Consider the following 24,535-nt stretch of genomic DNA (forward strand, 5'->3'; position numbering starts at 1 on the left):
CGCGGTCTTTACCAAACTCGACCTGAGGGCGGCATATAACCTGGTAAGGATCAAGGCGGGCGATGAGTGGAAGACCGCGTTTAACACCAGGACCGGTCATTATGAATCCTTGGTTATGCCCTTTGGGTTGTGCAATGCGCCCGCAGTCTTCCAGGAATTCATCAACGATGTTTTCCGTGACCTGTTGCAGCAGTGTGTGGTGGTCTATTTGGATGACATCTTGGTATATTCGGAATCCATGGAGGCCCACATTCTGGATGTCAGACGAGTGTTGCAACGGTTACGAGAGAACAAGCTGTTCGGTAAGCTTGAGAAATGCGAATTTCATCGATCCCAGGTAACCTTCTTAGGTTACATCATTTCCGCTGAGGGGTTCTCCATGGATCCTGAGAAGGTTTCGGCTGTCTTACAGTGGCCCCAGCCCAGTGGTCTTCGTGCCCTGCAGCGCTTTTTGGGCTTCGCCAATTATTATCGGAAGTTCATCAGGGACTTTTCCATGCTAGCCAAGCCTCTCACAGATCTGACCAGGAAGGGCAGTAATCCCCAGGTCTGGCCGCTCGAGGCCATCCGAGCTTTTGAGGCTCTAAAGTCCGCCTTTGTGTCGGCTCCGATTCTGTCGCATCCCAACCCTGGGTTGCCTTTTGTCCTCGAGGTGGACGCGTCTGAGACGGGAGTAGGCGCCCTTCGGTCTCAGCGTAGAACACCAGAGGGTCCTCTGCTTCCTTGTGGGTTTTACTCCCGGAAACTGTCTTCCGCGGAGTGCAACTATCAGATTGGTGACAGGGAGTTATTGGCCATCGTGCAGGCCCTTAAAGAATGGAGGCACTTGCTCGAGGGCTCGGTGGTTCCGGTTCTCATCCTGACGGACCACAAGAATCTGACCTACCTCTCTGAGGCCAAGAGATTGACACCACGTCAGGCCAGATGGGCTCTGTTCTTGTCACGTTTTAATTACGTGGTCACCTACCTACCCGGTTCCAAGAACATCAGAGCGGATGCCTTATCACGGCAGTACTCCGAGCTGTCCGGGGAGGAGTCGATTCCGACTTCGGTCATACCTCCGAATCAGATCCTGGCCGCCATTCGCACCAGCCTGACCTCTCCCCTGGGTGAGCAGATTTTGGCGGCTCAATCTGGTGCTCCCTCTGGGAGACCCAACGGCAGGTGTTTTGTGCCTGAGGAGTTGCGCATTCGGTTGTTGCGAACCTACCATAACTCCAAGGCCGCGGGGCATCCTGGAAAGAATCAGCTGTCCTGGGCTGTTTCACGTCTGTTCTGGTGGCCTTCTCTACGTTCCGACATCGCCGCATATGTAGCGGCATGCTCCGTTTGTGCCCAGAGTAAGTCCCCTCGGCACCTTCCGTTGGGCCTTTTGCAACCCATAGCCACCGGGGAGCGTCCATGGTCACACCTGGGGATGGATTTCATTGTGGACCTCCCTGCATCCCGAGGCCATACGGTCATTCTCATGATTGTGGATCGGTTTTCCAAAATGTGCCACTGTGTTCCTCTCAAGAAGTTACCCTCTGCACAAGAGTTGGCCACGATTTTTGCCAGGGAGGTCTTCCGGTTGCACGGTTTGCCCAAGGAGATTGTGTCGGATCGGGGGAGTCAGTTTGTGTCCAGGTTCTGGCGCGCCTTTTGCTCCCAGTTGGGGATTCATCTCTCTTTCTCCTCGGCCTACCACCCTCAGTCCAATGGGGCCGCAGAACGATCCAATCAGGCCTTGGAGCAATTCCTTCGTTGCTATGTCTCCGATCACCAAGACAATTAGGTTGACCTCCTGCCTTGGGCTGAGTTTGCCAGGAACACGGCGGTGAACTCTTCCTCTGGGACGTCTCCCTTCATGGCCAATTATGGGTTCCAACCTGCCGTGTTACCGGAGGTATTCTCTCCCCAGGATATTCCGGCTGTGGAGGATCATCTTTCCGTCCTATGTGCTTCTTGGGTACAGATCCAGAGGTCCCTTGAGGTCTCTGCGCAGCGCCAGAGACTTCAGGCTGATCGCAGACGAGCGCCCGCTCCTTCCTACCAGGTCGGAGACCGCGTATGGTTGTCCACCCGCAACCTCAACCTTCGGGTGCCCACTCCCAAGCTGGCGCCTCGCTTTGTTGGTCCCTTCCGAGTGCTTCGCAGGGTAAACCCGGTAGCCTATGCCCTTGCGCTTCCTCCTGGCATGCGGATCTCCAACGTGTTTCATGTCTCCCTGTTGAAGCCACTGGTGTGTAATCGTTTCACTTCCTCGGTTCCTCGGCCTCGTCCGGTCCAAGTGGGCAATCGTGAGGAGTATGAGGTGAGCAATATCCTGGACTCACGCCTGGTCCGCGGTCGGGTGCAGTTTTTGGTCCATTGGCGTGGTTATGGTCCAGAGGAGCGTTCCTGGGTTCCCTCCGCAGATGTCCATGCTCCTGCCTTGCTCCGAGCCTTCCACGCACGCTTCCCTCAGAAACCGTTCTTTACTCCGCGGAGGAGGGGCCCTTGAGGGGGAGGTACTGTCATGGTCTTACCTTCTTGCTGTTCTCCTTCGTTTGACATGTGCTGGCGGCCATCTTGGTTTCTGGGTTTCTTGTAGCCTCCCACCCTGCGGCTTCTCCTTCCCACTGGGAGGAGCTGGATGCCTAGCTCATATATATAGGAGGTCTGTGGCTTCAGTTCCTTGCTTGGTCCTCCTGTGTTCACATGCTTCTAAGACTGCTGCTGCTTCTGGTTCCTGATCCTGGCTTCGTCTGACTACCCTGCTGGTTCCTGATCCAGGCTTCGTCTGACTACCCTGCTGGTTCCTGATCCAGGCTTCGTCTGACTACCCTTCCGGTTCCTGACCTCTGGCTTCGCAAGACCCTGCTTCGGTTTAGCCATCCGTTTGGACTTTTGCCTTACAGCTTTATTTTCAATAAAGCCTTCTTATTTCCACTTACCTCTTGTTGTACGTCTGGTTCATGGTTCCTTGACACCTACTCCTCTAGTGTTGGGGCTACCCTGGCTCACTAAACATAACCCCACCATTGATTGGCAAGCGAGGCAAATAAATGGTTGGAGAGACTTTTGCAGAGAGAATTGCCTCACGACATCTTTTTCTGAGGTTTCTACTAAGACTGTACCATCTTTTCTCTCAGAATTTTCGGATGTGTTTTCTGAGAGTAGTGTTCAGGAGTTGCCCCCTCACAGGGAGTATGATTGCCCTATTAATCTCATCCCAGGCGCCAAGCTGCCTAAATCACGCTTATACAAATCTCTCCCAACCTGAAAGGGTCGCTATGCGTGCTTATATCTCTGAGAGCCTGAGAAAGGGACACATACGACCCTCGAAGTCACCTGTTGCCGCTGTTTTTTTCTTTGTTAAGAAAAAAGATGGTTCTATAAGACCATGTCTGGATTTCAGGGAGCTGAACAGTATCACAATTCGTGACCCTTATCCGCTTCCTCTGATCCTGGACCTGTTTAACCAGGTTGTTGGGGCTAAAGTTTTTTCCAAGTTGGATCTAAGAGGGGCATACAACCTGGTCAGGGTCAGAGAAGGAGACAAATGGAAGATGGCCTTCAATACCCCTGAGGGCCATTTTGAGAATTTGGTTATGCCTTTTGGTTTGATGAATGCTCCAGCCATCTTTCAGCATTTTGTAAACAGCATTTTTTATCATTTAATGGGGAAATTTGTACTAGTGTATCTAAATGACATTTTGATTTTTTTTCTCCTGATTTCAAAGCTCATAAGGACCACCTACATCAGGTCTTGCTCATCTTGCGGGAGAATAAATTGTACGCTAAACTGGAAACATGTGTGTTTGCGGTTCCAGAAATTCAATTACTGGGGTTTCTTCTCTCCGCTTCTGGTTTTCGCATGGACCCCGAGAAGGTCCGCGCTGTGCTTAAGTGGGAGCTTCCTGAGAATCAGAAGGCACTGATGCGTTTTTGGGGTTTTGCCAATTATTAAAGGAAGTTTATTTTGAATTATTCCTTCATAGTTGAGGTTGACGCTTCTGAGGTGGGTGTGGGTGCGATCTTGTCTCAGGGTCCCTCTCCTGCCAAATGGCGACCGTGTGCCTTTTTCTCGAAGAAACTCTCCTCCGCAGAGAGAAATTAGGATGTGGGAGATAGGGAGTTGTTGGCACTCAAGTTAGCTTTTGAGGAATGGCGCCATTGGCTACAGGGAGCCAGACACCCTATTACCGACCATAAGAATCTGGCCTACTTGGAGTCAGCCAAGCATCTGAACCCGACACAGGCCAGATGGTCTTTGTTCTTTTCAAGATTTAATTTTGTTGTCACGTTCCGCCCTGGGGTTAAGAATGTGAAGGCAGATGCCTTGTCACGTTGTTTTCCGGGAGGTGGGAATTTTGAAGATCCGGGTCCTATTTTGGCTGAAGGTGTGGTGGTCTCTGCCCTTTATCCTGAATGGGAGGCAGAGGTTCAGGCAGCCCAGGCAGAGGCTCCTGATCTTTATCCTCCTGGGAGGTTGCTTGTGCCTCTCGCTTTACGACACAAGGTTTTTAAGGAGCACCACGACACTGTCCTTGCTGGGCACCCACAGTGGATCTCATCGCTCAGAGATTCTGGTGGCCGGCAATTCTTAAGTCGGTTGAGGGTTTGGTGGCAGCCTGCGAGACCTGCGCTCGTGCCAAAGTCCCTCATTCACGACCATCAGGTCCTCTTCCTCCGTTACCCATTCCTTCCCGTCCTGTGGACACATCTGTCCATGGACTTCATTACGGACCTGCCTCGTTCCTCGGGGAAGACTGTGATTCTGGTGGTGGTGGGCCGTTTTAGCAAAATGGCGCATTTCATTCCTTTTCCTGGGTTGCCCAATGCTAAGACGCTGGCGCAGGCATTTATTGATCACATTGTCAAATTGCATGGTATTCCTTCAGACATAGTCTCTGATAGGGGCACGCAGTTTGTTTCCAGATTCTGGAAGGCCTTCTGTTCTCGCTTGGGGGTTCGGTTGTCATTCTCTTCTGCTTTCCACCCGCAGTCGAATGGCAAGACAGAGCGCGTCAATCAGAATCTGGAGACATATCTGCGCTGTTTTGTGGCGGAGAATCAGGAGGATTGGTGTTCTTTTTTGTCCCTTGCTGAGTTTGCTTTAAAATAACCGTCGTCAGGAAGCCTCTGATAAGTCACCATTTTTTGGTGCATATGGGTTTCATCCGCAGTTTGGGACATTCTCTGGAGAGGGGTCTTCTGGTTTACCTGATGAGGAGAGATTCTCCTCGTCTTTGGAAAAAGATTCAGGATAATCTAAAGAGCATGAGTGAGAGATATAAGCGTGTGGCGGATAAGAGACGTGTGCCTGGTCCGGACCTGAATGTTGGTGATCTGGTGTGGCTGTCTACTAAGAATATCAAATTGAAGGTTCCCTCCTGGAAGTTGGGTCCTAAGTTTATTGGGCCTTACAAAATCTTGTCCGTCATCAATCCTGTTGCCTACCGTCTTGATTCCTCAGACTTGGAAGATCCATAATGTTTTTCATAAAACATTATGGATCTTCCATAATGTTTTACCCTCCTCTTTGCCTCCTCCTCCGATTGTGGTTGATGGTAATCTTGAATTTCAGGTCTCTAGGATTGTGGATTCTCGTGTTGTCCGTGGTTCTCTCCAGTACCTCGTTCATTGGGAGGGTTATGGTCCTGAGGAGAGGATGTGGGTCCCAGTGACTGACATTAAGGCCACTCGTCTCATCAGGGCTTTCCATAGGTCCCATCCTGAGAAGGTGGTCTCTGAGTGTCCGGAGTCCACTCGTAGAAGGAGGGGTACTGCCACCACCAGACATCTGAGAAGCTCTGACAGACGTTCTTCAGAACCTCCTGCTTGAGGTTCTTTTGTTTTGCTTTCGTTTTGTCATCTCGTTTCCCTCTCTCAGCTGTCATCTAGTTGCACTGATTGCATCCCTTTAAATACCCTCCCATACTGCATCACTTTGCGGTTTATACAACTTCCTGGAGTGTGTACATGCTTGATGCTACAACTGATGCTTCTATAGATAAGTCTGTTCATTGATTCGTGTTTTCCTGTTTGCTTGATCGTAGGTGACCCTGACTCCCTCCGTATTAAGTGTAGGGAGCCGGTGGTCGTGTCCCTTCACTATTATAGGGTGTTCAGGTGTCATACAGTCGAGCCACGAGGGCATGCAATTTTCTATCATAGAGATCTTTGCATGGGCTGAGAAGACAGGGAGAGTTTCAGGGCTTAAATAGGGGTCACCACTTTGTTCCTTAGTTTTGGATCAAGCCAGTCGGATCCTTATTTGTAACTTCTTGTTTTCTGTTACACCATCCGTGACAGTGGGCTTAGCAGCATAGGGAGAGAAGTCAGGGATGCGCTAGCAGGTGACCTGTCCCCAGCATCTAGCCTAGACACTTGTGTATTTGGTTGTCTGTGTATCTGAGATCCTGTCCGCCATGACAGGTGGTGATGGTGAGTTCACTAAAAGAGTTTAAGAGGGGCCTGGATGTATTTCTGCAGCCTAATAATATTACAGGCTATAGCTACTAGAGAGAAGTTGTTGATCCAGGGAGTTATTCTGATTGCCTGATTGGAGTCGGGAAGGAATTTTAATTAGGGAAAATTGGCTTCTACCTCACAGAGTTGTTTTTTTTGCCTTCCTCAACGTGCAGAATAACAGGCTGAACTGGATGGACAGATGTCTTTTTTAATAAACTATGTTACTATGTATGTTTGGGACCATTGTTTTTCTGCAGAATAAATTTGGAGGCAATCAGACACCTACCTGATGGTATTGTATGATGGATAAGTATCTTCCCCCTCTGTTCAATGTTTACTTCCGTTCAAAATCGGAAGTTTTCCAGCAGTGTCATTAGTTCAGAACTGCCAGATAGGGTTCCAGCATAACTGTGCCCCGATCCATAAAGCCAGGTCCATAAAGGGATGGTTGGGTGAGTTTGGTGTGGAGGAACTTGACTGGCCTACATATAAATACCTGACCTTAACTGCTTTTAACACCTTTGCGATGAACTGCAATGGAAAGAGAGCCAGGCCCTCTCGCCCAACATCAATGTCTAAGCTTACAAATGCTTTTCTTGATGAGTGGGCAACATTTTCCACAGACCCACTCCATAATGTTGTTGAAAGCCTTCCCAGAGGAGTGGAAGCTGTAGTTGCAAATGGATGACTAACTCCATATAAATGCCTATGAATTTAAAATAGGATGTCATAAAAGCTCCTGTAGGTGCGATGTGTAGGTGTCCCAATACGTTTTGTCCATATAGTACATCTTGTGAGTACGCCATAAATGCCAAGATGGGAATAATCCTTAAAGGGGTTGTATACCTTTTTCTTACTGATGATCAATCCTTTGGAATAGTGATCAACATAAGATCGGCAGGGGTCCAACACCCAGGAACCCTGCTGTTCAGCTGTTTGAAAAAAAAAATCCAAATGGGGTAGAACTGGAAAAAAATGCAATTCTGATAAAGGTTTTTTTTATAAAATAAATGTTTACACTGTACACTGTGCAGTAAAATTGACCTGTTATCTTCATTCTCCAAGTCAGTACGGTTCCAACGATACCACACTTGAATAATTTTTCTTGCGTTTTAATACAGATTTTTTTTAAGCCTTTGAGGATTTTTTTTTTCATAACCATATTCTGACCCCTATAACTTTTTGGGAGCCATGTGTACTGGCTCATGTTTTGCGGGACGATCTGTTCTTTTCAGTGATACCAATTTTAAGTGTGTGTGACTTTTTGATCACTTTTTATAAAAAAATTATTGGGTAGTTGAAGTGACAAAAAATGGCAAATTGGCATTTTTTTATTTTTTTTTCCCCGCTACGCCATTTGCCGTATGCCATTAATATTGTTATATTTAAAGGGAACCTGTCAACTGGATTTTGGGTATAGAGCTGAGGTCATGGGTTGCTAGAAGGCCGCTAGCACATCCGCAATACCCAGTCCCCATAGCTCTGTGTGCTTTTATTGTGTAAAAAAAATGATTTGAAACATATGCAAATTAACATAAAAGAGTCATATCTTACTTGTGTGACCAGAGAAGAGTCCTATTTTCAAGCTCTGACTCATCTCAGGTTAAGTTGCATATGTATCATATATTTTTTTTACACAATGAAAGCACACAGAGCTATGGGGACTGGGTATTGCGGATGTGCTAGCGGCAATCTAGCAACTCATGTCCTCAGCTCTATACCCAAAATCCAGGTGACAGGTTCCCTTTAATAGTATGGGCATTTTCGCATGCGGCGATGCCCATGATGTTTATTTTTTTTATAGGTTAAGTATTAATATTTTAAGGAAAGTGGGGCGATTAGAACTTTTTTTTTTGTATTTGTAAAAACTTTAAAAAAAAAATTATTTATTTATTTTTAACGTTTTTTAAGTCACGTTGGGTGACGATAACTGGCAATCATTCGATTGCCCATAGTATTCAGTGATGGCTAAATGGCCATCATGGAAGACTTCAATTGCACTATATCAATACAAGGCTGCCACCTAGTGGCCTGTATTGATATATCCATCTAATTGACTCTAAAGCCGGCTTGGGGCTTCGGACAATTAGATCGAGGTAACAGGTCCCCCGATCTCAGCCGGGGGAACGGTGTTCCAAGACTGGAAGCATGCGACTTCCCGTTCCAGGCTGATCACATACATGTGCCGTGGGTCTCTGCTATTTAAAATAACAGAGACCCCGCGGCTAAGGTGCCCGCTGCACGCGCAAGCAGGTGCCATGTATTAAACTATTCAGTCTTTCTAAATTCATTGATAAATCAATTTTGGGAAACAAGAGACTTTCTGGTCACTAAAGAAGATATGATAGCAGCCATTCTCCACCCAGTCCCTCAGAGAAAACTGAAAATTAGAGATGGAGTCTGAAGTGGAAAATGCCACATATAAGTCATATAATGGCCCTATGCAGTGCTAGACATCATGAATAAACACACCAGTTTATTCTAAAAAGTTACCTGAAACAACAGGTATTCTTTACATATTCGATTTTTAACTAATATGCAGAATTTTTAAATGCCATTAGTGTATAAATTCAACAAACACCTTGTAAAGTTTGCCTAAACATACCATGGTTAATGAAGGCAGCTGGACCAAGCCACAACTGAGCACAGTTTTTCCTGGTGGAGTACATGACACTAAAGTCATTCTCCCCATGACGTAACAGCATATTCTCTTCTGCTTCAGACAGCTCTGCTATACAGCCCACAAGAAGTTCTATTTTGTCATTACGTTTCCTATTGCAGAAAAAGAAAATAGTATATAAAAATCCGAGCATTTAGGACATATTCTGCATCCTTGCATTCACATTTGTGAGTGTATGTATCTAAGAAAGTTAATAGGAAAAGCCATACCATTCTTTAGTTGCAACTATTTTGGCTCCATTTTGCTCAGAGGAATATCTGTTACAAGGCAATATTTCAAACCCGCTACTAGTTGCAAACATTCTCAAGTAGATGAACACCTGCAGCATTAGGAAAAAATAAATGACAAATAAACAGTAAATATAACACTCATCTCATTTTAGTTTGATACTAAGTCACAGAAACGCCTATTAGATTTTTCAAAAAGTGCATTGTACAAGAGCCAAGACATTTCAATTCAGATTTTATATCTTTCTTATCAGGCTTCATGAAAATAACACTTGATATAAAGTACACAATATAAAATAAATGAATAGCTTTAGTCAGAGGAGAACCTACATGTTCCTTGAAGTGCTTCTCCTGCATTTTATTCTTGTGAAGAAAATAATGACGTGCCCAGTCTCCAGACACCAAACTTTTGAAAGTTTTCTCCAAGTGTTCAGTTTTCTTGAAGTTCTCGATGACTTCTTTTAGCTCCTCCTGTCTCCCTTTAATAGTGCGAAACCTGAGAAAGCACATGTTATAAATACCTATTTTAATACATTTGAATTTACATGAAAATGGAACATTAATGGCTGAATATGGTATTTCTATCACAAAACATAATATGGAACTCTAGGTGTAGTTGCAAATGAGTGGACATATACAAACAAAAATCTGCATAGAAATCTGAAGATTTTATAAGTGTTTCTGAAACAAATCCACACAAAAAACGCATGTGCTACTTGCTGTGAGGAATATGGATTATTATTTCATGTCAGTCATGTTCCCACACCAGCTGTCAGCAGAAGTAGTGAACTCCACAGCAGGGCCCTGCTTCAAAGCCCAGCCATATGGCAGATAACTTTTTGCAGGCCACCTTTGTTTGTGGCCACGATAAACAGGCCTGTGGTCAAAGTCTGGCTGTTGGATGCCAGGGAGAGGAGATATACATATCTCCCCACAGAAGCTAAATAACGGTACCATGCTTGGACTCTGCTGGTAGCCGGAACCCAAGCGGATCCATTGGTCCCAGAACCACCTCCCTGCGACATTCTGGTCAGGAGCCATGAGCCCTAACCCTGGGTTCACACTTGAGCGTTTTACAGCGCGTTCCTACGCGCTGTAAAACGCACAACAAGGAGAAACCAATGCTTCCCTATCAGCATGGTTCTCACCTGGGCGTTTTACAGCGCGTACGATCGCGCTGTAAAACGCCCGACGCTCAAACAAGTACCTGACCCTTTTTTTGAGCGTTTGTCGCGCGTTCCCGTACAATAGACTTTCGGGAACGCGCGACAATGTGTGCACGGCTGTCTCTGTATGCGCGCTTGTAAACGCCCGTACAAGCGCGCATACAGAGCGCTCCTTTCGGAACGCTCAGGTCTGAACCCAGGGTAATCGGTTTTGTGGCTCATGTGCTGCCAGCCCAGCAAAGGGGAACGGGCGGGGATGGATCCCTCCCTGAGGCCGGGTCACATCGTGCCATGTGTTTGCAGGCATGTCCAAACTGCGGCCCTCCAGCTGTTGCAAAACTACAACTCCCAGCATGCTCTAATAGCTGTAAGCTATCCAGGCATGCTGGGTGTTGTAGTTTTGGAACAGCTGGAGGGCCGCAGTTTGGACATGCCTGGGAGAGGGACCTGCAACCTGCTGACATCACTGCCCTCCATATGACTACAGCAAAGGACTCATCACAACCCAAAAGAACTCCTCCATCTAGTAAATGGACTTTTTCTCTGTTTAATCCTGTTTGTACCATACCACCTGTATTTGTAACTTCAGACCACTGTATATATCCTTGTGTGTATATTGTGTTACATTTAGTGCGCCCTTAAGGCAAATAAATATATAATTTAATCTTGTGCTGTCTTTTATCTCGATTACGAATCCCCACGTCCGCGTTTCGGCCTAGTAATACGCTACCGCAGGTTGGTTTCTTACCCTATATAATCTGTTAGCGGACTGGGCTTATATCAAACAAGAAACTAGCGGCAGTCTTACCAGGCTGAGAACGCGCTGTTTCACTGGGGCAGTGAAAAGGCTCTCAGCTTTGCCTCTGTGCCCGTGCGGACAGTAGTTATCTGCGACAACTGTACCAAGACTGACCTTACCCACTCCTACAGGGACCATACCGTATCTTGTGAGCTTGACATAGTTGACGTCAGTCAGGGCATGAGGTGTGGTATCCCTCACACTTGCAGTTTGTGTTGTGGACTTGCCACAGATCTCATCCTTTGCATTGCGCAGAGGAGAGTGTAACAGCCACAGCTTTTTTGAAATTTTTTATTCCTGGCTGTTTTCCGCTGCGATTGGGAGAAGGAAATGCCCAAACCGGTCATCTCCTCCTCCCTGTACCGATGCTGCAAATTAGGATAAAGGGCAGCAAAAGTGAACAGGGGTAAAGCAGGGGAATGGAGCAGCCAATGTGAAAAAGATAAAGCGCCCTGACATCTCCTAATAAAGCCCTACACTATCAGGTAATAATACTGCAATGTTAGGACCAGTGAAAGTTCCTCTTTAAAATCCAAACAAAAAAAAAAAACTGCACAAAGAATTGATGTCACAGATTTCTAAATCCACACGGCAGGTCAATTTCTGCATGGAAGGAAAAAGCTAAGTCTACATGAGATTTGTCCAATATAATACATTTTGCAGGTAGAGCACTTAACTGCTTGAGGAACGAGCCATTTTTCACATTAACCCCTTCATATACGGCGCTGGAGCGATAGGAAAACATGGTGCCCGCTTGCATTTGCAGCAGGTGTCATGGCCAGCAGGTCTCTGCTGTTTCAAACAGCAGAGATCTGCAGCTAATTACCACGACTGGCACTAATGCCGATCGTGTTAAGTAATTAGAGGGGTATTCTCATCTTAATGATCATATACAGGTCCTTCTAAAAAAAATTAGCATATTGTGATAAAGTTCATTATTTTCTGTAATGTACTGATAAACATTAGACTTTCATATATTTTAGATTCATTACACACCAACTGAAGTAGTTCAAGCCTTTTCTTGTTTTAATATTGATGATTTTGGCATACAGCTCATGAAAACACAAATTTCCTATCTAAAAAAATTAGCATATTTCATCCGACCAATAAAAGAAAAGTGTTTTTAATACAAAAAAAGTCAACCTTCAAATAATTATGTTCAGTTATGCACTCAATACTTGGTCGGGAATCCTTTTGCAGAAATGACTGCTTCAATGCGGCGTGGCATGGAGGCAATCAGCCTGTGGCACTGCTGAGGTGTTATGGAGGCCCAGGATGCTTCGATAGCGGCCTTAAGCTCATCCAGAGTGTTGGGTCTTGCGTCTCTCAACTTTCTCTTCCCAATGTCCCACAGATTCTCTATGGGGTTGAGGTCAGGAGAGTTGGCAGGCCAATTGAGCACAGTAATACCATGGTCAGTAAACCATTTACCAGTGGTCTTGGCACTGTGAGCAGGTGCCAGGTCGTGCTGAAAAATGACATCTTCATCTCCATAAAGCTTTTCAGCAGATGGAAGCATGAAGTGCTCCAAAATCTCCTGATAGCTAGCTGCATTGACCCTGCCCTTGATAAAACACAGTGGACCAACACCAGCAGCTGACATGGCACCCCAGACCATCACTGACAGTGGGTACTTGACACTAGACTTCAGGCATTTTGGCATTTCCCTCTCCCCAGTCTTCCTCCAGACTCTGGCACCTTGATTTCCGAATGACATGCAACAGTCCAGTGCTGCTTCTCTGTAGCCCAGGTCAGACGCTTCTGCCGCTGTTTCTGGTTCAAAAGTGGCTTGACCTGGGGAATGTGGCACCTGTAGCCCATTTACTGCACACGCCTGTACACGGTGGCTCTGGATGTTTCTACTCCAGACTCAGTTCACTGCTTCCGCAGGTCCCCCAAGGTCTGGAATCGGTCCTTCTCCACAATCTTCCTCAGGGTCCGGTCACCTCTTCTCGTTGTGCAGCGTTTTCTGCCACACTTTTTCCTTCCCACAGACTTCCCACTGAGGTGCCTTGATACAGCACTCTGGGAACAGCCTATTCGGTCAGACATTTCCTTCTGTGTCTTACCCTCTTGCTTGAGGGTGTCAATGATGGCCTTCTGGACAGCAGTCAGGTCGGCAGTCTTACCCATGATTGCGGTTTTGAGTAATGAACCAGGCTGGGAGTTTTTAAAAGCCTCAGGAATCTTTTGCAGGTGTTTAGAGTTAATTAGTTGATTCAGATGATTAGGTTAATAGCTCGTTTAGAGAACCTTTTCATGATATGCTAATTTTTTTAGATAGGAATTTGGGGTTTTCATGAGCTGTATGCCAAAATCATCAATATTAAAACAATAAAAGGCTTGAACTACTTCAGTTGGTGTGTAATGAATCTAAAATATATGAAAGTCTAATGTTTATCAGTACATTACAGAAAATAATGAACTTTATCACAATATGCTAATTTTTTTAGAAGGACCTGCATTATTTCATTAAGTATGTGCCAATGATCATTTTTGCCAATATAAACTATTATTAAGTAATGATGTGTTTAGTTAGATGCACAGGATGGTTATTACATTTATTTGCAGCGGCCGTAGAGGGAGAGAATGTTGGAGGAGGAGGGGAGCTGTCAGCCTTCAGGAGCGCAGCCCCGATTAGTGAATGGGGAGAACAGGGCTGCACTACTGTGTGTAACTGTGCCCCTCCTTTTAGGTGGTGGTGGAGGAGGAGGGGAGCTGCCAGCAGCAGCGCAACTAGGGTCATTGAATGGTGAGAACGGGCTGCGCTGCTCTGTGTTACTGTGCCAACCCGCCCCCCCCTTCAGGAGGTGGAGGAGGGGAGCTGTCAGCGTTCAGCAGAGCAGCCGGGATCAGTGAATGGTGAGGAGAGCTGCCCTGCTGTGGATAACTGTCCCGACACCCCCCCCCCCCCCCACCCCATGCTGTGGATAACTGTCCCGGGTGCTGCGCTGCTGTGTCAGCCCTGATGGTTACCATGGCAACCGAACGCCTTCACAGGCATCCGGCTTTCCATGGCATAAAGGGGTAGTTTCATACTTGCGGCAGGACGGATTAGTTCCACCTGCTATTTCGCCGGACAGCCGCTCCGTCCGTATTGACTATAATGGGGACGGGGGCAGAGCACTGACAGTGCGCGGCGAGAGGCCGCCGGACGAAAAGTACTGCAGGTCCAACTTTTTCGTCCGGTGGCCTCGCACAGCGCACTGCGCCGGTACTTCGCCCTCCTCCCCATTATAGTCAATAGGGACGGAGAGGCGGCATGGCGAAATAGAGGCAGGACAGATCCGGCAGGCTGTCCTGCCGCTAGTGTGAAAGTACCCTAAGGCCGAATGCACGCGGCCGAGAGCGGTCCGTGGTATGCCAGGCTGGATTCCTGTTCAGAGCAGGAGCGCATGGCGTCATTGGTTGCTATGACGCCGTGCGCTTCATGCCGCCGCTGCACTACAGTAATACACTGGTATAGTTCACTCAGTGTATTACTGTAGTACAGCGGCGACATGAAGCGCACGGCGTCATAGCAACCAATGACGCTGTGCGCTCCTGCTCTGAACAGGAATCCAGCCCGGCATACCACGGACCGCTCTCGGCCACGGAACACGGCCGTATGCATTCGGCCTAAGCCTGATCAGCCTCTTGCTGGGAAGAAAGGAGCCTGACCAGGCTAAGGGTCCATTCACACGTCCGTTGTTTCTTTCCTGATCTGTTCCGTTTTTTGCGGAACAGATCTGGACCCATTAATTTTCAATGGGTCCTGAAAAAAATAAATCGGACAGCACAATGTCTGATTTTTTTTTAGGACCCATTGAAAATGAATGGGTACAGATCTGGTCCAGATCTGTTCCGCAAAAAACGGAACAGATCAGGAAAGAAACAACAGATGTGTGAATGGACCCTAAGTGTAATAGAAAATACACTGCAGTACGCTATACAGTGTACTGCAGTGTATTATAGAGGCATCAGACCCACTGGATCTTCAAGAACCAAGTTGGTCTGAGTAAAAAAAAAAAAAAAAAAAAAAAAAAGATGAAAATAGTATTAAATAAAAAATAGTGTTTTATAAAAAATTTAAAAAAAGTTTCACATGTAAAATAAAAAATCCCAAGTAATAAAATATATATTTTTTTAAATGGAAACAAAAATTAAATGGACATATTAGGTATCACCGCGTCTGTAAAAATCAGCTCTATAAAAATATCCCATGAACTAACCCCTCAAGTGAACACTGTAAAAAATACAAATAAAAACAATGCCAAAAAAGCCTTTTTTGTCACCTTACATTACAAAAAGTGCAACGCCAAGTGATCAAAAAGGCGTATGGCCCACAATTTGATACCAATAAAACAGTCACCTCATCCCGCAAAAAATCTGCCCATACATAAGAAATCGAAAAAACTCAAAAAAATATACATATTAGGTATCACCGTGTCCGAAACAACCTGCTCTATAAAAATATCACATGACCTAACCCCTCAGATGAACACCATAAAAAAAAAAAACAGGCTTTTTTTTATCACCTTAGATCACAAAAAGTGCAACACCAAACAGTCATCCCATACTGGAAAAAATTTATGCAGCGCGGAATCTGGATCCAGCTGCGCATAGAGGGGGTGTGCAATGGAGCAATCGGAGGAGAGTGCAGGGACACGGGGACAATTTTATTTAGTGGCAGAGCTGTATGGAAAGCTGTTCAGTGACAGTGCTTGTGGGGGAGGGGGAAGACAGATGTAGCAGGCTGTATGTGCTTGGGGGAGAGATAAATAGACAGATGTAGCAGAACTGAATATGCGGCAGTTCAGACAAAGTGTTGTTGGAATAGAGAAACACAACTGACGTAGCAGGGCTGAATATGCCGCAGATCTGACACAGTGCTCGATGGAATAGAGAAACACACTGATGTAGCAGAGCTGAATATGCGGCAGTTCAGACAAAGTGTTGTTGGAATAGAGAAACACAACTGATGTAGCAGAGCTGAATATGCGGCAGTTCAGACAAAGTGTTGTTGGAATAGAGAAACACAACTGATGTAGCAGAGCTGTATATGCCGCAGATCTGACACTGTGCTGGTTGGGGAGGAGAAGATAGATGTAGTAGAGCTATATATGCATCAATAATGATAAAAGGTCTATGGTTTATACACAACTGTAGTAGAGCTGTATTGGAAAAGATCTGCATCAGTGCTGGTCGGTGGGGGATGGTCATGTTTTATGGGAGTCAAAAGAACAGATCATATGGCTGACATGCACGTGGGCTAATGTATAGTAGTGAATTATTGTTTTGTTGCACAGAATGGGTTTGTAAAAGATAAGACAGGTTCTATGTGTAAAACTGTATTAGACTGCTGGACAGTGACCTTTTACTGTGTAAATAAACTGACCAATGCTCTCTGAGTGATGATTCCCCAGCAGGGGGAGGTGCCTCACACTCTGCAGGCTGCTACACTGATGACTGCACGTAGGACTGAGCTCTCAGTGTGATGTCATAAGGAGGCGTGGCTGGCCTTCACTTGAACTGGCTAAGCCCGCCCAGCCTTAGAAGCTGGGAAGCAGGAAGTGAATGCTGAGCTGCCTGCAGGTGAGTGTTAAATAACAAGATGAGAATACTCCTTTAACTTTTTAGTTTTTTCATCAATGTACTTGTATGAGGTCTTATTTTTTGCAGGACAAGTTCGTTTTTATACATTGATTAAAGCCAACTGTTTAGCTAAAACCCCCTTTGTTTATTTCAGTAAAAAGGCATATTAGTGGTCACTAAGGGGTTAAAGGCTTTAGATTCCGTGATCAAGTGAGATCACGGCATCTAAATATGCAAAAATCGGAAGCTCGCGCTTCCGGGAGAGTTGCCGCTGTCCCTTGCGGCCAATGGGGATGCAGGTAATTGACTTGAATGGGCTCAGCCTGGCTGAAGAGGCTGAGAACATTCAAAGTGCAATTCTTATTTTGACCAACATAAGAAATGAGCAATTCTCAATAATAAGTGCAGCTTAAAAATACATGATTGTTGAAACTTAAAAAATATATGAGCTTCAAAATCATCACAAATTCACCTCCCCTTTCCGTATACCAAAAATATAAATACCTAAATAACGAAAAATATACTCACCATACCACAACCAAAAACTCCCGTACTATTAAAATATAAAAATATTTTTTTCAATACAGCGAATGGTGTCTGTTACTTAAACAAAGTAGATATAACTATAAAAAAAAGTTATGGGGGTCAGAATATGGTGATGTTTTTTTTTTCTTCAAAGTTTACATTTATTTTTACACTATTTAGACATAAAAAACCTATACATATGGGGTATTGTTGTAATCATACTGACCCAGAGAATGAAGGGCATGGGTCCGTTTTGCCAAAAATGGAACGCTGTGTGAACAAAACCCGTAAATTCCCACTACATTGCATGCCATAATTAATGGTGGCATTATAAAGTACAACTTGTCCCGCAAAAAATAAACCCTCATACAGCTATGTGAATGGAATTTCAAATTTCCCTACTTTTAATACAGATTGTGACACATAAAATAGTTATTAGTTTACATTTCCCATATGTCTACTTTATGTTGGCATCAATTTAAAAATGTTTTATTTTTTTGGATGTTAGATTTAAGATGCAATTTTTATAATTTTTTAGAAAATTTCCAAAACCCGTTTTTTAAAAGGACCAATTCAGTTATGAAGTTGCTTTGTGGGGCTTACATAATAGAAACCATACATAAATCACCCCATTTTTAGAAACTACACCCCTCAATTTATTTAAATATGATTTTACAAACTTTGTTAACCCTTTAGCTGTTTCACAAGATTTAAAGGAAAATAGACGAGAAATTTCAAAATTCACTTCATTTTGCAGATTTTCTATTTTAATCCATTTTTTCCTGTAAGGCTACTTTCACACTAGCGTTCTGCTGTCCGCTCGTGAGCTCCGTTTGAAGGAGCTCACGAGCGGAGCAGAACGCTTCCGTCCAGCCCTGATGCAGTCTGAATGGATGCGGATCCGCTCAGACTGCATCAGTCTTGCGGCGTTCAGCCTCCGCTCGCCTCCGCACGGCCAGGTGGATCCGCCTGGCCGTGCGGATCCGTCCAGACTTACAATGTAAGTCAATGGGAACGGATCCGCTTGAAGATGACACCATATGGCTCAATCTTCAAGCGGATCCGTCCCCCATTGACTTTACATTGAAAGTCTGAACGGATCCGCTCAGGCTACTTTCGCACTTAGAAATTTTTCTAAGTTATTAATGCAGACGGATCCGTACTGAACGGAGCCTCCGTCTGCATTAATATGATCGGATCCGTTCAGAACGGATCCGATCAAGCGCAAGTGTGAAAATAGCCTAAGGCAGCAAGGGTTACCACAAAAACAAATACCGATTCTGGAGCAACATTTGGATTTTGGAGGGCAGATTTCATTGGGACAATTTTAAGATGCCATTTCGCATTTGAAAACCCCTTGATGCACCCCTACAGTAGAAACTCCCAAAATGTGACCCCCATTTTGGTAACAGTTTTATTGGTACTATTTTGGGGGCATGTATGATTTTACGCTTTTTGTGAGGCAAGGCAACCAAAAAAATGGCTGTTCTGGCACAGTTTTTATTTTTTTACAGCGTTCAACTGACAGTATCAATTGATGCATCTATATGCTCTCCAGACTGATAAGGTGCAGACAGCCCTTTAAAAGGTTCAGGGCCAGCGTCTTTTCTCAATTCTGTCCATTTCCCCTGATAAAGCTAGGTTAGCTGGCGAAACATGTTGAGGGACAGAAACCAGTGTTTTTAGATTCTCATTGTTGTGTCCGTTCTGGCAATTAGTGCAGAAAACTAATAGTGAGCCATCTTATAGCAAGCATAGTTCGCTGTATAGTATTATCCCTAATCAAAATACATATAGGACGGTGCTGAATTGGTCTGCTAAACTATAGTTCAAGTGTGTGACTAGAGTGCACCCCCGACTGACATTGTAGACACAGCAAATTTTCCTCAGCACTGACAAGGCATGGAATAGTTTTAAAGAGGACCTTTCATCGGTCCAAATATTGTGAACTAAGTATCATGACATACAGCGGCGCCCAGGGATCTCACTGCAAAAACTATTATGCCTGGGCGCCACTCCGTTCTCCCGTATGTTCAGGGACTTGGTTATAGTAGGCGGAGTCTGCCCTTGTTCTGCTGGGCGTCTCCTTCTAGGCTGTAGCGCTGGCCAATTGCAGTGCAGAGCTCACAGCCTGGGAGGTTTTTTATCCCAGGCTGTGAGCTCTGCGATGCGATTGGCCAGCGCTACAGCCTAAGAGAAGGAGACGGCCAGCAGAACAAGGGCAGTCTCCTCCTACTATAACCAAGTCCCCGAACATACGGGAGAACGGAGTGGCGCCCAGGCATAATAGTTTTTGCAGTGAGATCCCTGGGCGCCGATGTATGTCATGATACTTAGTTCACAATGTTTGGACTGATAAAAGGTCCTCTTTAACCCCATTTCTTTTGCTCACATGTATTTGTAACTAGAATAGTGTTTTAAAATAATTATAGTAAAAGTAAAGTTTTAACATCTAGGACAAGTGAGGTTATTGGCCTAAATAGGCTTTGTTTTGGTGATTTATACAAACACTTGTGTAAAAGTAGAGGGATGGCACTCAAACACCTGAGGTGTATGGAAAAATATTCATTTAATGAGGAATAGCTGATATTGAAATAAGTCAGATATAATAGCTGTGTATGCACATGATTAAATAAATCAATACATGATGGTAATAGAGATAATAAAAGAAAATAAAATAAAAAGACACCAATAGAAATCGGTTCAATGTCAATTCAATAAAAAATTCAATAAAAAATTCAATAAAAATCCTGCTGGAAAAAAGAGGAATCCTGTTGGAAAAAAGAGGGAGAACTCCGCTGAAAAAAAGGCACTTCCAGTATTATGATGACCAATAATATCCTATTATAATGTCAATAATGTATAATCCTGTTGGAAAAAAATGTATAATCCTGTTGGAAAAAAGAAGAAGAAGAGGTGCTCCTGGTATGGAGGGAGAGGAGATAGTCTCATAAATCTGTTTTATCCACCTGTTTTGGGAGAGAGGTATGTACCTTCCCAAACAGGTCTAATTCATATAGCCCAAGATTTTTTGGGGTTTAGAGATTAATCCGATTTCGGTTCAGTATTGATGGGCTGTGGAGTAAAGACTGCTTTGTAAGCAGGTACGTTACCCTCCTTGTGGCTGTTGGTGCGCTGATCAGCGGCTCCTGTCCGGGCGGCAATATCCACGTGTGCCGTTCCCGCTCTCTGGTGTCTCCGGCCGTTAGTTGTTATTAGGTGTCGTCACTTCCGGTGACGTCACCAGCGTTCCTCGGATCTCCCGCTCAGTGCTGATGGAGCTTGCCACGTGGAGGCTAGTGGCGGGAAGTGGAGGCGCTGTAGTTTTTGGGTAGCTCCGGAGCTGATCTGTAGTGGTCGGATCCTTCTTGTTTCGTTGCTAGCTAGATGACATAGACTTACTCAATGCCCATACGCGTTTCAGAGCTTACTGCTCCTTCATCAGTGGGAATGAGTAGCCTCTTGTTTTTTGGGAATATATATGTCTCTGATTGGGTCCAATTAGTGGATATGGGAGTGGTTACGGTTTTTTTAGATATGGGAGTGGTTAAGGTTTTTTCCAGATATGGGAGTAGTCAAAAGTTTGTTTCAAAAAAAGAGGGTGTTTTTTCTCTTTCTTCTTCTTTTCTTTGGATAAATTCTATATTCTCAAAATAGAATGGATAATCCAATGACAGGTGGTCAATTATTCGGGTGCAAAAGATATGTAAGAACAGGATATAGAGATAAAAATAGGATTAAAATTATATAGTGGACCAATACAAGGTATATTTGTATATACCAATATTTGAAGGATCAGATCATTAGATTGTGAATATGATATAGATGTATAAAAAATTTATAAAAAAGTGGATGACCTTCATTATATTCTAATATGTGGATAGATACCATGAATAATTTTATATCCGGTCATAACGTAGAAGAGTAGTTACAGTCTGGAATGTACAGTCTAGGAGTAGTGTTAGGTTGTTATACCTTCTCTTCGTATTTGGAGGGAGATGGTGTTCATAGGGACGTAATATTTGTGTGACGAGAAGTGTTTGCATGATGAGAGGTATTTATGAGAGGTATTTATGGGGAGGGCCCACCCGGGAGGAGGGGTCGGAGTGCTGGTAGACAGCCGGACTACGACCTCAATTCCCGAGGGGGCACCCCGCCAGGTCTAGAGTCACCGTTCTCTTATAGAAAGCCAAAGATTTCCATTTCTGCATTGAGACCCTTGGGGATCATTGTGTTGAATTCAAATATTTTTCTGGATTCAGACCTTGACATAGCGGCTATGTGGTTCCCGCCTCTCCATTGACGTGTGATTTTTTCTATGGCTACATAGATAAGTGTTGATGGGTCACAATTATGGTGTTCTTTATAGTGCTTGGAGACAGAATGTAGCTCGTAGCCCTTTTTAATATTCGAGATGTGTTCAGATATTCTCGTTTTGAGTAATCTTTTTGTGCGCCCTACGTATTGTTTGTTGCAGGGGCATTGTAGAACATAGATGACATTATTGGAGTGGCAGGAGAGATGCTCCTGGATCTCATGTTTAAATGTGGTGATAGTTGAATGAACTGTTGTTGTTTTTTTGGGAAAATTTGTGATTTTGCAATTATTACATTTCCCGCACCTGAAGAAGCCCTGTAATGAGAGCCAGCTTTGATTCGGTTTGGTCGTGTTTCTTCTGATTGTTGGTGCTAAACGTAGGCCTAGATTGGGGGCTCTGGTATATGTAATCGGTGGTTTATCTGGTAATAGTTGACCTATAATTTTATCACTTAGGATGTGATGCCAGTGTTTGTAGATACTTTTCTCTAGTTTTTTGTAGTGAGCATTATATGGTAGAATTAATCGGGGTGTTTGTTCTTTTTTGGTCGTGGTTGTGGTGGTTTCATTATTAGTGTCAAAAAACTTTGTTCTGTCCATTGATCTTACTTTGTCTAAAGATCTGTCTATTGCTGTCATCGGGTAATCTTTTGCTAAAAATTGTTTCTTCAAATTGGCCGCCTCTGTTTCAAATTGGCTTTCTAGTGTGCAATTTCTTTTAAGGCGTCTGAATTGGCTGGTCGGGATGTTTAGTAGCCAGCTAGGTAAATGGCAACTGGAGTGTAAAATGAAATTGTTTTTCATCACCGGCTTCTGGTATGTGCTGCATAGTAGTTTATTTTCAGTTGTTTTTATTAATAGATCCAGAAATTCTACTTGTGTTTGGCTTATGCTACTTGTCAATGTTATGTTTCTATCATTTGTGTTGATCTTCTCTAAGAATATATCCAAATTGTTTCTTGTGTCACTCCAGATAAAAAAGATGTCATCTATATATCTCCGCCATAGTACCAGGCTCGTCCCCAGTAGTGGGGTGATGAAATCCTGTTCCCACTGGGCCATAAAAATGTTGGCATAACTGGGGGCGAACCTGGTACCCATGGCGGTCCCTCGTTGTTGTAGATAGAATGTCGAATCGAACATGAAATAATTATGAGTTAAAATAAACGATACTCCCTCAATTAAGAAATCAATTTGGTCTGTGTGTAGAGTCTGATAGTGATTTAATTGTTCCCTTAGGGCAGCAGTGCCGTGGTTATGATTAATACTAGTGTAGAGGGAATTGACATCCATCGTGCAAAGTAACCAATGGTTTTGGTATTCTATCTGTTCAATTGTCCTCACAATGTCTGTGGTGTCCTTGATATATGATGGTATTAATTTCACGGTTGGTTGTAATAGTCTGTCTATGTATTGGGAAAGATTCGAGGTGAGGGATCCGATTCCTGAGATGATTGGTCTACCTGGTGGATGAGTTGGGTTTTTGTGGATCTTTGGTAGACAATAGAATACCGGAATTCCATTGTGAGGGCTTGTGATAAATGTGAATTCCTGTTCATTAAGGATACCTTTTTCTTTACCTATTTGTGTCAAAGTTTTTAATTCTCCATAAAAGTCTTCAGTGGGATCTTTTTTAAGTGTGGTATATGTGTGTAGGTCTGATAGTTGTCTCCTACATTCTGACATATAGTCCTCTGTATTTAGTAGGACAATTGCTCCACCTTTGTCTGCTGGTCTTATGGTTAGGTTTAAAGTTGATTGTATCTGTTTGATTGCATGTATCTCTCTTTTGGTTATGTTATACTGTGTTTTGTTGAGGTTCATTCTCCTGATATCGGACTCTATGCATTTTCGGAATGTAGCTATATTGTCTCCCATTTCTTGTTTTGGGTATTTGGTTGATTTAATTTTAAGATCAGTATGTTTGTATATAGATGGTCGGAGATTATCTGTAGATATTGGGTTTTTAATGAAATATTTTTTCAAACATAGCTTTCTCACGTATTTTTCTATTCCTATGTAGGCGTTGAACTTGTCCATTGTAGCTGTGGGTGAAAATTTCAGTCCCTTATTGAGTAGTTTCTGTTGTGTCTCATTTAAATTGGTATTGCTTAGATTGACAATGATGTTCTCTAGGTTCTGTGATATCTGTTCTGTTTTCTTCTTGTGTCTACTCCTTCTTGTCTTTGTGTTCTGTACTCTAGTGGTCTGGGCAGGTGTTCTCTTTGTGGGTCTAATATCATCTGGTGGTGTTGATGGTGGGTGTGTGTCGGAGTCTCTTCTTGGTGTTCCCTGAAGTGTTGGGAGGTGTTCTTTGGTGTCCTTTCTCGGTGTGATCTGGGTGGGTTTTCTTTGTGTGTTTCGTTCCTGTGTCTTAAGTTGTATTTGTGTGTCGGGGTTGGTGCTCTCTTGTATCTTTGTGGGGAACGTGGGTGGTGGCGTGTTCTTGTTCTGTGATGGGGCGGGGTTTGATCTAAAAAATGAGGTGAAGTGAGTGATTCAAAATAGTTGTTGGTTGGAATATTATATCGGTCTTGGATATTTTTCCTGATGTGTTTATCTCCTTGTCTTTCAAAGGGCATTTCTATAGTGTTGATGGGGATATATGATATAGGTTCTCTATGATGAATCTGGTTCTGCTGTGTGTTATGTTTTAATTTTTTATTTTTTCTAGTTATAATTGTTTTTTCTAGATTGTCTAGACTTGTACAGATTCTTTCCTGCCATATATTGAATGAGTCGTCTTTAGGTATTTTATCTATTATTCCCTTTAGTTTTGTGATTTGTGCTATCGTGTCTTCCAGGATCT

At 44.1% G+C, this 24,535-nt stretch overlaps 1 protein-coding gene across 3 annotated transcripts in view; it reads right to left on the reverse strand.

Moving 5' to 3' along the window:
- The window catches only part of KMT5B (lysine methyltransferase 5B), a 244,629-nt gene that overhangs the window by 69,634 nt on the left and 150,460 nt on the right, over window positions 1-24,535 (reverse strand). For all 3 annotated transcript variants that reach the window (XM_044269478.1, XM_044269476.1, XM_044269477.1), the window contains 3 exons: window positions 9,676-9,841; window positions 9,328-9,437; window positions 9,044-9,210 (listed from right to left, as the gene is read on the reverse strand). In XM_044269478.1, the coding sequence (XP_044125413.1) occupies window positions 9,044-9,210; window positions 9,328-9,437; window positions 9,676-9,841 (443 nt within the window). The remainder of the gene's footprint in view (window positions 1-9,043; window positions 9,211-9,327; window positions 9,438-9,675; window positions 9,842-24,535) is intronic.

Source organism: Bufo gargarizans, chromosome 10, assembly GCF_014858855.1.
Source record: "Bufo gargarizans isolate SCDJY-AF-19 chromosome 10, ASM1485885v1, whole genome shotgun sequence".
NCBI classification, from domain to species: Eukaryota; Metazoa; Chordata; class Amphibia; order Anura; family Bufonidae; genus Bufo; species Bufo gargarizans.